General features: G+C 40.9%; 1 protein-coding gene across 1 annotated transcript in view; it reads right to left on the bottom strand.

The window, feature by feature from the left end:
- The window catches only part of LOC307070609 (glutamate receptor ionotropic, kainate 3-like), a gene marked incomplete at both ends in the record, with an annotated part of 112,141 nt that overhangs the window by 25,323 nt on the left and 69,299 nt on the right, over positions 1–17,519 (bottom strand). Inside the window, one exon of the mRNA XM_079729137.1 lies at positions 2,340–2,447. Coding sequence (XP_079585263.1) covers positions 2,340–2,447 — 108 coding nt within the window. The remainder of the gene's footprint in view (positions 1–2,339; positions 2,448–17,519) is intronic.

Raw genomic sequence — 17,519 nt, 5'->3', positions numbered from 1 at the left:
GTTGGAATATTCTTTATAATTGCAGCCAATTACGAAAAAAGCTGAACTAATTTAACGTATTTAGTTTTTTAAACCGTTGGGGTGTTATTTTCTAAGAGGGCTTCTCTCTCTCTCTCTCTCTCTCTCTCTCTCTCTCTCTCTCTCTCTCTCTCTCTCTCTCTCTCTCTGTCTTTCTCTCCCTCTCTCTCTCTCAAACACCAACAAGCTATTAAAACGCTGGCGACCTGCTCTTTCACTTCGACACTTGGGCTAATATTCAATTAGCCTAGGATTAGCCCAGGCTTAGCCCAGGCTTAGCCCTAGATAACTGTCTTCCTGTGTCTGCGAGACCGGCTTCCATGGCGACATCGTGGAATCCACAGCCTGTCTCTGAGAGGGAGACGAACAACGCGATTGGCCGCAGGATTTAGAGAGCAGAGAAGCTAATAGCGCTAGCAAGGGACGTCTCTGAGAGGCTGTGGTGAGAGGAAGTAAATTTACATTATTATAACATTATATTAAAATAGTATCATCCTGTTGGAATGATGACAGCATGTGTTCAAAGTGAATTCCTAATCTATGAAGTGATGAATCCATAATGTATTCAGATCTCATGGTGTATAGGAACAGGGTCCCGGGGGACTCTTGACGTATTAATGATGTAATTGAGTTAGTCTTGTTCAGCTTCCTCTCTGTGCCTCATTAGTGACAAGGGGAGATCCATCCTTACCTCAAACCATCGTTAAGAGCAGAGCCAAATTAACACCCTAATGTGGGCCTAATCCAATCTGCTTTATGATCCCAGCACCGGCTCAAACCGGCTGTTAGCCTTGCTGGTTAGCAGCTGAGTGACACCATTTAGAACCACAGAATCAATCTTCTGTGGGACTGTCGATAGTTCTGATGGTTCTGACGGAGGCCGACGTTGTTCGATCCGTCAGCATTAAAGCCAAGACCTGAAGCTCTCTATGTGACCTATTGACCTGGACCTGAACAACCCTGGGTGGACGTATCCGTTCTCCATGTTGTGGACAGGCTTCTATAGCATTAGAGCTACGACCTGAAGGCCTCTATAGCATTAGAGCTACGACCTGAAGGCTTCTATAGCATTAGAGCTACGACCTGAAGGCTTCTATAGCATTAGAGCTACGACCTGAAGGCTTCTATAGCATTAGAGCTACGACCGGAAGGCTTCTATAGCATTAGAGCTGCGACCTGAAGGCTTCTATAGCATTAGAGCTGCGACCTGAAGGCTTCTATAGCATTAGAGCTACGACCTGAAGGCTTCTATAGCATTAGAGCTACGACCTGAAGGCTTCTATAGCATTAGAGCTGCGACCTGAAGGCTTCTATAGCATTAGAGCTGCGACCTGAAGGCTTCTATAGCATTAGAGCTACGACCTGAAGGCTTCTATAGCATTAGAGCTACGACCTGAAAGCTTCTATAGCATTAGAGCTACGACCTGAAGGCTTCTATAGCATTAGAGCTACGACCTGAAAGCTTCTATAGCATTAGAGCTACGACCTGAAGGCTTCTATAGCATTAGAGCTACGACCTGAAGGCTTCTATAGCATTAGAGCTACGACCTGAAGGCTTCTATAGCATTAGAGCTACGACCTGAAGGCTTCTATAGCATTAGAGCTACGACCTGAAGGCTTCTATAGCATTAGAGCTGCGACCTGAAGGCTTCTATAGCATTAGAGCTACGACCTGAAGGCTTCTATAGCATTAGAGCTACGACCTGAAGGCTTCTATAGCATTAGAGCTGCGACCTGAAGGCTTCTATAGCATTAGAGCTGCGACCTGAAGGCTTCTATAGCATTAGAGCTGCGACCTGAAGGCTTCTATAGCATTAGAGCTACGACCTGAAGGCTTCTATAGCATTAGAGCTGCGACCTGAAGGCTTCTATAGCATTAGAGCTGCGACCTGAAAGCTTCTATAGCATTAGAGCTGCGACCTGAAGGCTTCTATAGCATTAGAGCTGCGACCTGAAGGCGGGACGCTGCCTGCTCCTTCTAGAGCGGGGAGGCCTGCTCCTTCTGGAGCGGGGAGGCCTGCTCCTTCTGGAGCGGGGAGGCCTGCTCCTTCTGGAGCGGGGAGGCCTGCTAACATCGACAGCCAACCAGCCCTGAGAGTCTCTTGGAATAAACACTGAATGAACGCTAAATGATACAGAAGAAGAGTAGGAGGGTGTAGGGCAGAGGGGAGAGGACGGGTGATGTCATACAAACATACATGTATGTGTCAGGGTGGTGTGTGTATTTCAGGGTGTGTGTGTGTGTGTGTGTGTTCAGGGTGTGTGTGTGTGTCTGAGTGGTGTAATGTATGAATTGGGTGGTGTCCGGGCGGTGCCCCCACCTTCTCCAGCCCGTCCTCCTTCAGGCTGATGATGTCCAGGTCAAAGTCAGTCCTCAGGCCCGTGGTCTTGTTGAAGGACAGACGGCCCGTCAGGCCGTCCCAGTGCGACTGGAACACACACACATCCATCTAGATCCAGACCTATAGATCTATATCTGTTCTATATCCAACATCATTAATACAATACATATATGATATAATATACAACAATAGAGATACTTTGTAAAGCTGAATCCACCACCATACATCATGTGTGTGAATAGTGTGTGTTCACAACACTATAACCCATTAACGCAATGAACACAAACATTCCCTCCCTGCCTCTCACACACAAAGAAAACCAACAAAAAACACAAACAAATGTAAAAATGTAAGCAAACTGACCGCCCAATCACACACCAATAAACAAACACCCTCACACACACACACACACACACACACACACACACACACACACACACACACACATACAGGCATATGTGGTTTACGAGACCAATCTTGCAAATTCATGCGTGGCGGTGGTTTATGAGACCACACCTAACGCAGCATCTGCCGAACTTAAAAGACATATCAAAAATTTTCATTTTATCTGCAGAACACAAATCTGACTTCAAAATCATAATTTCTCTTTTAGAAAAATATGTGACATTTCACAGGCTTACGGGGTCAGACAAATTGTGGTTTGTGAAACCAACAGTGTTTATGAGGCCTGTTTACATATAACACACAAACACAAACCAGGTTATGGTATAAGAGGACTGACCAACATTACAAGGCCTGTTGACATGTAACACACAAAAACAAACCAGGTAATGGTATAAGAGGACTGACCAACATTACAAGGTCTACAAGAATATAATACTATATTTAATCTCTTAAAAACCCTTTTTAAGATCCACTCCAATCCTCCATTTTCACTCTCAATGGCCTTTAAATTGTTGTTATGAAGTTTTAAGCCTAGATAATAAAACCTGTGCCATTTTCCAAGACTCTCCTTCTGCAGAGGGCCAGTTGCTCATTAGCAATGCGACTCTGAGTCGTGGGCGGAGGTGGTGCTGCTGCTCTGCACCCTCCCCCTCACACGCCACATCTCAACCGAGGAAAAAAAAAATAAGTTAGTAGCAAGTTTAGCATATTTTACAAGTCAAAGCAATCTGTACCCTGCATCCAATGCTCTCTGCTGTCCCCCTCACAGGGGAGCCTTCTGCCTGCCTACTGCCAGCCTCCTCTGCCTGCTGAGCAGCCATCAACCAAAACTGCTAACTTTGGTTGCCGCTATAGAGTCAGTACAAAGATTACATGCAAAACTGCAAGTTTTTAGTATCGCATGAAAGAACTTACTCTTCAGGTTAAGAGAATATACAAATAAATCTGAGTTAGATTGATAATCGGATCACAAATGAATGAATGAATGACAACCATTACTTCCTCAACTTGAGGAGAAACCAGACGCTGACGGTACATGTGCAGCTCATCATGCGCTGATTGTTTGCATTATTTATTCATTTCAAGATTATGACAGAGAATAGCTGCGTTATACGCCAATCTATTGTTTGACCTTTTGTTTACTCTAAGCAGCACTTGTTAGGGAATTCCATCATCATTCCATCATTAAGATGCACTGGGTCCAACTCGGCTTTGCAGTCATGGCAAGGCCACACCAAACATTGGGTGTAGACACAGAGATATTGCTAAGCAGTGAGTCTGCTCCTTTTGGGGAAAACAGGAGTCATTCTGATAGCATTGCTAAAGCAGCCGCACTCAGATATGTGTTTGACTGTTTTCCCTGAGCGGGGTAAAGTTAACTGGAGTCAGAGGTTTGATATTATGTTGGATGGAGGACAAAGGTCCTGAGTAGACTAAATTCTGTATATTGTAGATGTGTTGGATCTGCCCATATTTGGGCATGGCTCAAACTTATGACATTATCTGTGTGGTGGTTTCCCCAGAGGACAGACACTTCAGAAATGAAAGGAGCATCAGAACATAACGTGTACTGATCATTCATTCACGTCTCCTTGATCAAGTAAATATACCTTTTCAACGCAAGACATCCTGGACTCCCGTCTACTCTCTCCACTGACATATGGGGCTGCATGATTAAAATCTCTAACAGCACGTAAAAAAAGTAATTGTAATTGTGCTTCTTGAATGGATTTTTTATTTCTTCTTATTGTTTATGGACGCTGCGATGCAGTATTCGTATTTTCCCTTTATGATTTGTTAAGGTTATGAACCTGAAACTGAACCTCCTTCTAAATTAACAAATTCAATTAAGAAAAAGAAAAGGAACTGAGTTGTCTGCGCGTCATCTGTTGTTTTCTAGGACTTTCAAGTTTGGCATGTTGAGGAAGAGTAACAAACACAATCTTTTGTATGACACCATAGATATATTCTAAAAAGACAACACGAAAAATGGAGTGCAAATGCAGCAGTTGTTGGTGTTGGAGCCTTACTCAACCATAAAAATGTGGTAGACGTTAGAGGTGGATGTTTTGGGCCGATATCCGATACCAATCACAAGGTCTATTTAAAGCCTTCAATTTTTTGTGTAGCATTACATATTGATGTATCTATTCTTAAGAACATTAACTATCACAATTAAGAGATTTCAATTTCAAAAAATTTATTCCATCGGGGTAATGTGCAACATTGAACATATTAATATATAAAAAAAACATTAAACATTAAAAACACTAAACGAAATAATATATGATAACAATCAAGAACTTAACAAGTTGAACAACGCTGGCTATGTAGATATGGTTACTTAATTTGGAAGGCGGCGGCGCTTAAATGTCAGCCCCTTGTTTCTAACAAAGTCCCTAATATTTTGGATCGTTCTTTTTTTTAGTGCTGGCTCACATTCTTTGCAGAGGGAACACTCTTTCTTGGAGGCCAAATGGCCTTTAATTACATGAGACTTGAAGTGTCTCATCACAGCATTTTCTTCTGCTTTTGTCCATGGTCTTCGTGTATTGGCTTTAGGGACTGAAAACAAACAAGATGACATAATTGTTTGTTAGTATGGCTGACTACATTTGATGATGACCTTTCTCTATAGGCCTAGAAACTGCCGAAGGTTACGCACTGGAAATTATAAACTTGATATGTATTAAAATTCAACTTGATCGTACCCTTAAGTACAGGAAGGAGTCTGTCACCTTCAGGAGTGTCCATGTCTGAAAAATATGTAACAGGAGAGCATAGTAGATGCATTTTAATAAATATTATCTGTTGTTCAATTTTGTAATGCAATATATTGAACATTATTTACAGTTGGTTATTTTTACTGTAAATATGTTCGACATTATTGAGGACAAGAAACCTGGCCCAGAGAGCAAGTTCAATAACACTAACTTCCAACATCAGTTAGCTCAATGAAAGCAGAAATAGATCAGACTGTTAAATTGTATTGAAAGCTCATATCCTGATCCAAGAAAAGTTTCAGGGTTCTAGTGATTTTTAGTCAAAAATTTGTTTTTAGATTTCTGTTTCACATTTATCTGCAGCCGTCAAAGAGGATATGTTATGGCCATTTCCACTGTTCATCGTTTATTCTTGGTGTCTGCTAAAATAGATTTATATGCATCAATGTTCCAAAACGTCATTACTTTTATTATACTGTACATTTTACATTGAACTCTAGGGATCAGCCTCTGTCTGTAAAAAAAATAACGTCACGTTTTACAATGGGGTAACTGAGTTACAAACGCAATTACTTTTTGGGAGAAGTCATTTGTAACTATAACTAATTACTTTCTTTATACAACACTGGTTGTATATGATTCTGCCTTGACACTTCAAGACATTTGTTGTTGATGGAATGGGTAATAAATTAATCAATGGAGAGTGCCTAGAGCTAGTTTCCAGTAGTATGTACTGTGTACCAACATGCTAGATCATATTTAAAATACATGCCGTTCAGTTCACGAGGACAATCTTCCACTGCTTTGTCGTCAGTGGTTTGTTCCTGCTCACTCTCATCATCATCATCATCTGTGAAATCTGGACAAATAGTAGGAAAGTACTTTAACTTTGGTTATAAAACAGAAAACGTTACATCATACATCAGTGTCCCAGTGTTATAACAACAGAAAATGAATAGGTTTTAATTTGAACTCTGATCTCAGTGAGTCCACCATGTAAAATAACATCAGACCTGTTTCACCCATTTATGACATGTTGCTCATGTTGATTACTGGATGCAGATGCACCGCATTTGATCAGTGTAGTGACAGTGCCATAACATAATATATAAAATGAAATCAGGTGAGGGAAATAAGTGTTACAGTCCTTTTTATCCAGAAAAAAAACAGTTCCTGTTTACTTTTCAAGAACTACAGTGGGTAGGAAAGTATTCAAACCCCTTTCAATTTTTTCACTATTTGTTAAAGGAATAGTTCAGGTTTTTTGACATGAAGTTGTAGGACATCCTCACCCTCAGCGTTGTGCATCAACAGTGACTTTTCCCCAACTGCATCCTCTGAGCAGATTTCTTTCCTAGTTTTGGTGTTGAAGTGGGTCATTCCAGCTAGTTTGCTGGGGTCACAAAGATAAAGCATTTTGCTTCACAAAACGATGTGGTCAAAAGGGTAACACATTTGATTCACAAAACTGGTGTCCTGCAACTTTGTCAGATGGAGTTATAACGGGCAGAGAGAGAGAGGAGAGACAGAAGTGGTGCGAGCTTAAGATGGCGGTGCTACAGCTGTAGGTCCAACTTAAGCTCACACCGCTTCTCTGTCTCTCCTCTTTCTCTCTCATCACTGGTTTCATAGTCAGACATGTTAACTTTAACTATTCATTAACTATTTGAGCTCATTTGCTAGGAGATGGAAGTAATCATCTCAATGACTCCCATCCCCTAGTAAATGAGCTTCAGCATATGCCATCAGGTCATAGAATCAGATTCCCAGGGTCAAACCCTGACCAGTGAGCTTGATTTTCTGCCCATGTCTCTGTCCAATGCTGGATTGAGTATCCCCGTCTTTGTTTTTGTCTTTGTGTTTTTGTTTTCATCTCAAATGTTTTATTCTCCGTAGATGTCTTCTCTGCTGTAAAACAAGTTTATCCACAGGTATTAATAAAGTTACCTGACCTGAACTGTTCGAGCATGTTAACACCATAAAACAGCTGATGGAAAGGTGCGCAGCTCTCAACAGGCGGCAGTGTGCAGTGAAACGAAGGGAGAGAAAATAGTGCCACGGTCTGACTTTTTTCAGGACACCGGTTTTGCGATGCAAATGTGTTACTCTTTTGAACGCATTATTTTGTGAAGCAAAATGCTTTATCTTTGAGACCCCAGCAAACTAGCCGGAATTATCTACTTCAACACCAAAACCAGGACAGAACTCTGCTCACAGGACGCAGTAGAGGAAAAGTCACTGTTGATGCACGACACTGAGGGTGAGGATTTCATACAACTTCATTTAAAAAATCTACACCTTCATCAGAGTCCAGCTGTGTTGAATCCCTGTCTAAATAAGGCCTTATAGCTCATAATGCATATCAGAGCAAAACTGAGATCCATGGAGTCAAAATAACTGCCCCAAGAGCTCAGAGACAGAGTTGTAGGAAGGCACAGATATGGACAAGATCTGTGTCTTTCTACAGCTGTCCCCGAGCTCTTCTTCAGCTCTTTTTACCTCATGGATCTCATTTTTGTTCTGATATGCACTATGAGCTGTAAGGCCTTATTGTGACAGGTGTGTTCATTCAAAATCCAAACCAAACCAATTAATTCAAAACAGTTGGACCATCTCAAAGCTGAACAAAATAAATGTACGGTGAAGCCCTCTGTAAAGGTTACCCATGAAGATCCCATAAAACCATGATTTCTTTAATACTATAACCCCTTTAAGTCTACATTTTACACAAAGAACATAAGAATTTAAATACCTTCAATTTCATCAAGAGATTTTCCTTTAAGCTCATGCAACTTTCCCTTTTCCAGTGCAAGGAGCAACTTGGAAATTTTTGCACTCTGTATGGTAGGTTCTGACAGACGGTAGAACTGTCTATGTACAGATATATCGTGCCCCATAAAATCAGCAAGCTGATCTAGTTCGTTGCTCTTCAAGTTCAGGATTTGTGATGTGGTCGCTATGTCTTTGCGCAGTTGAGTTGATCGTAGATACTCTGGCCTCTTTGCACCACACTCATCTGCGAGCTGTCTGAGACACTGATGTCCTCTGTAGTAAGTCAGACAATTTGGTACAGCAAACAAGAATTCATTTTGGTCTGGGACACCACATTCCTTCCTCTTCTCAATCATAATGTTGAGTGCATTTACCATCTCAGGTGTCAGCAGCACTGCTACCTTTCTGCCCCTTTTTCCTTTCAGTTCAACACGCTCAAAATAGTTGCAGAGTTTCTTTTCATACTCTGACAGCCCAACTTCATCAACGGTGTTTGTTTCTTTGTTTCTTTCCAGAAGATTCTTCAGTTTTATCTTTGAGACCTCCCCAACACGTCTTCTATTGAAGAGGACAATCTTGGTCAATGCAGCTTTTGCAAGGCTGGAATAGTTCTGCACTGTTGTCTCCTTCTTCAATGCAGCAGTTGCTGATTCAACAGTTTTGTCAAGATGCTTGTTAAATTTTGTCACATCATCAGTGAGCGGTAATTTGGCTGGTTTGTTGTATTTCAAGTCGCTAATGGTGCTTAAGGCACAGTGGGATATGTACTCCGACCACCTTGCAGTATAAAGCTTCTGAAAAGCTTTTGAAGATTTAATCAAGTTGTCATCTCCAGAAATAAGAGCATGACAATGAATGATGTCACTCACTTTCAACAGTGAGTGTCCAATTTTAAGTGCAAGGCTTGGAGTTTTGTAACAGTTCTCTTCCTTATCAAATCCTGCTGTTTCTTTTACTGCTTCAATTACTTCCATGAAATTTCCTGGTTTTATGGCATCCTCTAAGGTTAGGATTGAAGACCTTTTGCGGAGGGTTTGCAGGAATCTTCCCAGCTGACGGATTTTTTGCCGGATATAGTCGTGTTTTGAAGGGTCATGTCCATGTTTTCTGAAAAGGGTGTCAGCATAGCGAAGAAGGCAGAAGTCATTACGAATAACACTTGCTATGTCATCGTCATGCATACGGCTTAACATTTTAAGCACCCCATTTTCAACTGTGCTTGAAGAAGCTGACTCAATTGCAGATGCTAGGCCAAGCACCCTTTTCCTTCCATGATGTTCCTGTTCCTCTGGTTTGGAGGAGCACCTATTCATATGTCTCCATAGTTCTGCTCGCAAAAACATAGCCTTACAATGGATACAATATTCATATTTTTTGCTTTCAACTTTCTTGGCTCTGCGCTTCACTTTAAGCTGACCACTTCCTTTTTTCAGCACCTCTCTGTTGTACTCGAAGTTTCCCCTGTTGCGAAGGTTCTCTAGGAGCTTCTTCCTAGTTGCTGAGCGTGCTGGGAGACTAAGGGCATATGCTATGTCAGAATTCTCTTGTATGTGAGTTTTGAAATGCCGGGCTATTTTGAAATGAAAATCCTTGCAAATGAAGCAGACATTTTGGCCTGCTCTTACATTACTGGTTGGAGGTACTGTGTTGGTGCAAGATTGTCCAGTGACAAGGGTGTCATCTGTGACATTACAGTAAATAGAGGTATCCATTAGGGATTCTTCAGCAACCTGGAATGTTGAGTTTGCCAAACTGTTTATTGCTTCCTCATCTTCTGTGTCGGCGCTTTCTGAGCCTGGAGCATATTCAGGATCACATATATCATCCGAGGCCTCCTCTTCACTGAAGTTACTTTCATTCTGATTAAAATACAAGGAAAAGAAAACATAAGGCATATTAAAACCGGCAATAAGCACTACATGATAATTAACAAGCAACTGGACCTCATATGCTTCTCATTGTGCTTTTATAAACCACTAGTGAGCGCACGCACGCACACACACACACATACAAACTAGGACTGTTCGATGTTGCCTAAAAATATTAATAATTCAATTTTTATTATTTTAACAACAAAAGACAGAGAGATTATTTCACATAAGTTGCTCAAGGCGGTTCAAAAATTGAGTGTGGAAGTGGAAGCAGACTAGGGACCAGAAATCTTGTTGAAATGCCCCCGTGTGGACTATAGCAGCGATTGTAACTGCTGAACATGGCTAATTAATTATGCTCATACTCTGTTGGTTCACTTTAATTTTTGTTCTGTTTTTTCGCTGGCTTTTATTTTGAAATTTTGTTTTCAGATAGGAAGACAATGTTGTCAGGTTGCAGTAACCTATTGTTACATGTCAGGGAGTGTCAAACTCCATACCTCTCTTCATGTTACTTCAGATAAGATAGATAGTTGCGGTTGTAAACATACTACAACTATGAGAAGGACATTAGCATAGCAGATGGAGCCCTGATGCCAACCTTGTGTTGAACAGCGGTACATAAGTAAAAGTATGCAGACTTTAAATTTAATAACAATGAATTGAAGTAAACTATAAAGAAGCCGGTAGATACATTAGCGGGGGTCAGTCGCTGAAGTAATTAAGCGGTTGCTCCATTAGTTGAAGAAAAAATCTTGATTTAGCGATTTCATTTCATCAACATCATCAAAACTAAAAAAATTAAATTACGACGTATAATCGATTTATCGAACAGCCGTAACACAAACACACACACGCAAGTCTTTGTGCTAAAGTATTGCTTCTCACTGCTGTCCTCATATCAAACAATGGCCTCAAACACTATGAGTAGGCATACACACAAAGCACACAAGGGTTATAGGACCATACCAAATCATAAGTCATATACAGAAGCAGAAAGTGAGCATCATTTCAGATCATGTTAAAGCATTTCCTGTGTTTGAAGCTACACCGACAAATGTACTGACAAACCTCTTCAGGGAGCACTGTGGAGGAGAGGACTGGTGTGTGACTTGTAGATGGACAGACGACTGGTGTGTGACTTGTAGATGGACAAACGACTGGTGTGTGACTTGTAGATGGACAGACGACTGGTGTGTGACTTGTAGATGGACAGACGACTGGTGTGTGGCCTGTAGATGGAGATATGACTGGTGTGTGGTCTGTAGATGGACAGACGACTGGTGAGTGGAGAACAGGTTTCTCGACTTTAGTTGGAGCCATAGGCTGATGGAGAGGCAAAAAGGGAGATCCAGAGGAGAATGAGAGAGGGAGACATGGCAGTTATTTCAATGTAGAACATCAACTGCTGAAATACTGAATTTGATGACATGAGACAATGATTATAATTTCCAGAAATTGTACATCACTGATTCACTGTTGGTATGCACTTCAACACACTTCAACAGGTAACACTGAGGCTTCAAAGCTGTGATCCATGAGATCTACCAATTCACACATCAAATATTATCTGAACATATCTGGCTAAAACTTCTACTGAGCAGACTCACAATATTTACGGTTTGCTCAATGATGAAAACCTTGTGAAATTTGATCCTATAAGTGCACGTAATTGAACTGCAAGTTTTGGAAACATTGCGCTTAACACATAATGACAAGTCACTGCTGATGCCGCCATTACATCTTTGGTATAGTGGACTGCTAGGATTGTTCACCTTTCTGATGTGTTCAAAGTTCATTCAATTTCAAATTTAAATAGAGGTATCAGCATCTGTGAGAGTCCCTAATTAACATATATGCAGCAGGTATTATCTTTGACCATGACCGCAGTCAAATAATTATTTTGGTGAAATTAATTTGAGAATGAATTTTGTTACCTTCATTGTTAACACTAAGGGCCCTATTTTAACGGTCTGAAACGCAAGTGGGAAAGCGCAAAGCGCAAGTGGCTTTGTGGGCGGTTCTACGGCGCTATCGCTATTTTACAGGCGGATAAATGACACTTCCGCCGCGGCGCAAGTGTCAAAAGGGTTGGTCTGAAGCAGCCTAATTACCCGTAGGTGTGGTTTGGGAGTAACGTGCAATGAACCAATCAGAGCGTTTTCTCGCATCCCCTTTAAGAACGATCGGCGCATGTTCCATGGCGGATTGCTATTATGATGGCGGGTTTGCCAGGCGCACGCAATGAAAGGTTCACCACAGAAGATACCGATGTGCTTGTCAGAGCAGTCAAAGAACGCGACTTGGCTTTATATGGGGATGGGAGAATCCGTCATTACGCCTGCTACAATTCGCGTGAATAATTTGGGTAAATGTGTACGCTAGATTTATGCCTATTTATTTTATCTTTATGGACACCACAATGATTTTCCTTGTGTGGTAATATTTTATTGTCCTTGTAATTATGTATGGTTTGCAAAAATGGGAACTGCTGTCCGTGTAGATGAGAGAAGCAAAGTGTATGCGCGAGGTGCCCAAGCAATCCGTATGCATCGCATGCGCATGTATGCATGCGCCCTTAAAATAGCATCTGAACAACGCGCCACTGACTTTAAACCAGGTATTTCCTGGTCAGTAGCGCAATGGTTTTCAGAAACGTCAAAATACCGTTTGCGCCAGAACACGCCTCCTCCTTCCGCCGAACCGCCCCTTGGGGCGCAAGATCATTTCCTAATTTACCGGCGAGTGGCGCTGGTGGCAAAAGAACGCTCTGCGCCAGTTGTAAACTAGCAACGACACATGCGCCAGTGACTAAGTCACTTACGCCGGATGCAAGATAGGGCCCCAAATCTATTACCCATGACGCACAATACACTATTTGAACTAACATTTAATTATTTTGGAAAAGCATTTCAATAAATATCTGTTCATGCCACTTCTTAGTGTTTATGTAAGTGTAGGTGGCATGAAACCCTTATGGATACTGCTTCCAGTAAAGTGTGACCAAAATAACTACTTACCGAAGTCTTTTCTCTTTTGTCTTTGGAGTGAAAGCAGTACGTATGCCATACAGTGGTGCAAACTGTTAAAAAAACAAAATACTAAGGTTAGCATTAATGTTGTAATGCTTCACAAAATTAGGTTTTTTTTTTACTGAAAAGGTGCATTGCAGAAGATTCGAAAAATAGTTGTTTTCAGCGCCACCAGTAATGTAAAGTGAACTGTTGCTCTGTCACTCAAAGTTTATGGTTTTTCCTTCATTTCTTGATTTGGAAAAGAATATGAAGTGTTCCTAATGCATGTTCATGTTTGAATCATAAAACTATGATGAGGATTTTAAGCTTTATTCACTTTTTTAAACACACTGCTATTATTTTGGAAACAACATTAAATTTGTCGACCGTGAGAAATGGCTTTCTACAAGCAAACACAGTGTACATGTGTAATGCAACATGTCGATCTTAGAATTTTTATACAAACCGTCACATCTTAGCCCCCACCACTTCAATGAAGAAAATGGCCCACGACAAAGTGAGCATTTTTCAAATGAGCCAAACGACTCTTTCATAACACGATGTGTCTTGCAATCTAAAAGAAAAAACAAAATATTGAAATTTATCATGTGAATACAGATTTGAATTCTTTACTTAGATAACTTCCTCTAAGCTTTGCCAATTCTTACCCCTATCTCTCTTCCTCATTCCTCCTGAATTTTCTTGCTTTCTTCTCTTCCTTCCTCTCTGTTCTTCAAAATCTTAAATAGATTATAATGAAAATGAAAATTGGATTGTGTAAATGAAGGAAATACACACTCATCAACTTGCATTGTATCCCCCTCAAATTAGTCATTACTTATAAGGTTTTGCCTGGTATATCCTTCCTCTATTATGTTTTATATAACGATATCTTACCATCCTTGCAACTGCCCTCCCTCTTGGCTTGCTGCTGTGATCCAACCATATTTCCATGTGGAAAAATAAAGAAAAACCAAAATGAAACACACAAAGGTCACATAGCCATAACCAAAACATCATAAAAAAATAAACATAAAAAAACAAAACATAAAAGAAGAGATAACGGGTAGCCATAGAGAAGAGGAAAGAAAAATTACATCTCCAGAACCTATGACATCTATGGTACTTCCAGGTCTAATGCTACAGTGGCAAATTGGCCCAAACACCATGAATAAGCACACAAAAAAAACAACAAGGATTATGGAACCATACCAAGTCTAAGTCATATACACAAGCAGAAAGAGCATTGTTTTAGGTCATGTTAAAACACTTCCTGCATTTAAAGCTACACCAACAAATGTACTGACAAACCTCTTCAGGGAGCACTGTGGAGGAGAGGAATGGTGTGTGACTTGTAGATGGAAAGACGACTGGTGTGTGGTCTATAGATGGACAGACGACTGGTGTGTGCTCTATAGATGGACAGACGACTGGTGTGTGGTCTATAGATGGAGAGACGACTGGTGTGTGGTCTATAGATGGAGAGACGACTGGTGTGTGGTCTATAGCTGGAGAGACGACTGGTGTGTGGTCTATAGATGGAGAGACGACTGGTGTGTGGAGAAAAGGTTTCTCGACTGTAGTTGGAGCCATAGGCTGATGGAGAGGCTAGAAGGGAGATCCAGAGGAGAATGAGAGAGGGAGACATGGCAGTTATTTCAATGTAGAACATCTACTGCTGAAATACTGAATTTGACATTGAGCTGACATATCAAACTTCCGGCCCGCGTTTCAATTATATCTGGCCCGCAGGAAATTATATATATTATTTCCCTATCAGAGAGAGGAGACAGAGAGGAGACAGAGAGGAGACAGAGAGGAGACAGACAGGAGACAGAGAGAGGACAGAGCAGACAGAGGTGACAGAGAAAGGACAGAGAGAGAGAGACAGAGAGGACAGAGGAGACAGAGAGAGAGAGAAGAGAGGACAGATAGGACGGAGAGAGGACAGAGGAGACAAAGAGGAGACAGAGAGAGGACGGTGAGAGGACAAAGAGAGGAGACAGAGAGAAGACTGAGAGAGGACACAGAGAGGAGACAGAGAGAAAGATCTTATGCAATGCTGCAGTCTTCTTATTATATACTATTCTTTGTTTTATAGATTCAATTGGTCAAATTTACTCTACCTTGGATATTTGATGTCTTTGGCAAGAACGCCATGGCAGGTTTTCTCCTCCGTAGTCATAGGTTATTTCTTGCCCTTCCTCAATGTCAACGATGGCAAACAAACACAGACTGGGTACACCATCCACCTCTATTTTTTTCATTTTCGCATTCGGCTTTTCAGCGTCATTCACGAGTCTGCCAAGTGTCCCATCTTCACTTGAAGCATCAATGCTACAGGAGTATAAAAAAAATGTTAACAAAATTGTTGTCCAGAAGGAAGAACATGATTGACAAGCATCACCCAGAAATTTCTGCATAGGGCCATTTACACCATGGGGCCAACCGGGCCAGAATACGAGGCTGGGGCGGCGGGTCTGTGTGTCCATTATAGGGCATTATAGGGCACCCCTCAGGGCCGTCTCCAGAAACCTATACGGGGCCAAAATAAAACCCTGCCTCGGAGTAGCTGTAAGCACTAAATCAAGTGGCATTTTTAAAACCTAGCAGAAGCGGAGCCTAATGCACAGTTAAAAACAACAAAGAAGATGTTCGACAAGTGGGCCAACGACAAAGTCGAAAACAAAAAACTGTTGCATTACGATTACGCAGAAATCGAAATCCTCGTCCCCTCCCCTTACCGCGCGGTAAGGGGAGGGGGACAGGAACTTGACGACAACTTTCCTTCACTCGGCCCTCTTGACTGGTGTGTCTCCGCTGCAGAGTGGGGCCGAGAGGGGCCCATCCGCGACATCATGAGTTTCGAATTCGATGTCATCGTAGTGCCACTATTCGGCCCCATAGTGGAAACACGCGTCATGTATGCTTTGGCTTTCGATCAGGAGTAGGATCCTGCAGTTCAGCTTACTCACCAAAATTCCGCTCCTTTGTGTTTGAAGATGTAGGTAAACTCATTACACGCTGCAGTCTTCTCAGTTTTCGTCAAAAATCCTCTGTACTCCAAAATGAATGAGCCCTTACGAATTGGCTCCAATGCAAACACACCTCTTCCTATCAATAAATAAATAAATAACAGTTAATAAAAACGAGCGTGATAAAAAAAGTAAAATTATTAGATAAAAATTTGATATTATGCTAAAAAATGACAATCATGAGGAAAGAAGGTGATATTCATAAGATCTGCTAAATCACTCGTCAAATATCATCTCAACATTACTGTACAGATTAAAATATTTGCTGTTTTTCCTCAATGAGAAAAGGCATTACTTGATGAAAACATTGTGAAATTTGATCCTAAATCTGCTTTTGTCAAAAGCCAATATTTAAAGTCATACAAAGCTGATGTGACATACTGTATTTTACTGTATGACCTTGTATGCCTAACTCTGTCCTTATAAACCACCACTGGGCCACACACACACACACACACACACAAGTCTTTGTACTAAAGAATTGGTTTCACTGTTTCACTGTTGTCCTCATATGCCAAACACTGGCCTCAAACACCATGATCATGCAAACACAAAAAAAACACACAAGCCATACTGAATCCTAGTCACATACGGAAGCAGTATTTAGCATTGTTTCAGGCCGTTTTAAAGCACTTCCTTTGTTTGAATCTACTCTGACACAGTGTATTGACAAACCTTTTTGAGCAAGATTGTGGGAGACACAAAATCTGACCACAATTGACCATAAACTACTGAAACTGACCCTCAAAATGCCCTAAAACTGACCAAAAACTGAAAAAAAGGAAAATAATAAGATTAAAGCTTATTGTGATTTGGGAGCCTTTACGAATTGGCTCCAATGCAAACACAACTCTTCCTATCAATAAATAAATAAATAACAGTGAATGAAAACAAGCGTAATAAAAAAGGAAAATTATTAGATGAAAATTAGATATTATGATAGAAAATGACAATCATGAGGAAAGAAGGTGATATTCATAAGATCTGCTAACTCACTCATCAAATATCATCTCAACATTACTGTACAGATTCAAATATTTGCTGTTTTTCCTCAATGAGATGAAGGCATTACTTGATGTAAACATTGTGAAATTTGATCCTAAAACTGCTTTTGTCAAAAGCTTATATTTAAAGTCATACAAAACTGATGTGACATACTGTATTTTACTGTATGACCTTGTATGCCTAACTCTTTAACGTCCTTATAAACCATCACTGGGCCACACACAAACACACACACAAGTCTTTGTACTAAAGAATTGGTTACACTGTTTCACTGTTGTCCTCATATGCCAAACACTGGCCTCAAACACCATGATCATGCAAACACAAAAAACAC

This window comes from Pollachius pollachius, assembly GCF_949987615.1.
Source record: "Pollachius pollachius genome assembly, chromosome: 1".
NCBI lineage: Eukaryota > Metazoa > Chordata > Actinopteri > Gadiformes > Gadidae > Pollachius > Pollachius pollachius.
The sequence above is the reverse complement of the archived record's forward strand: the minus strand, read 5'-3'. Positions and strand labels throughout refer to the sequence as shown.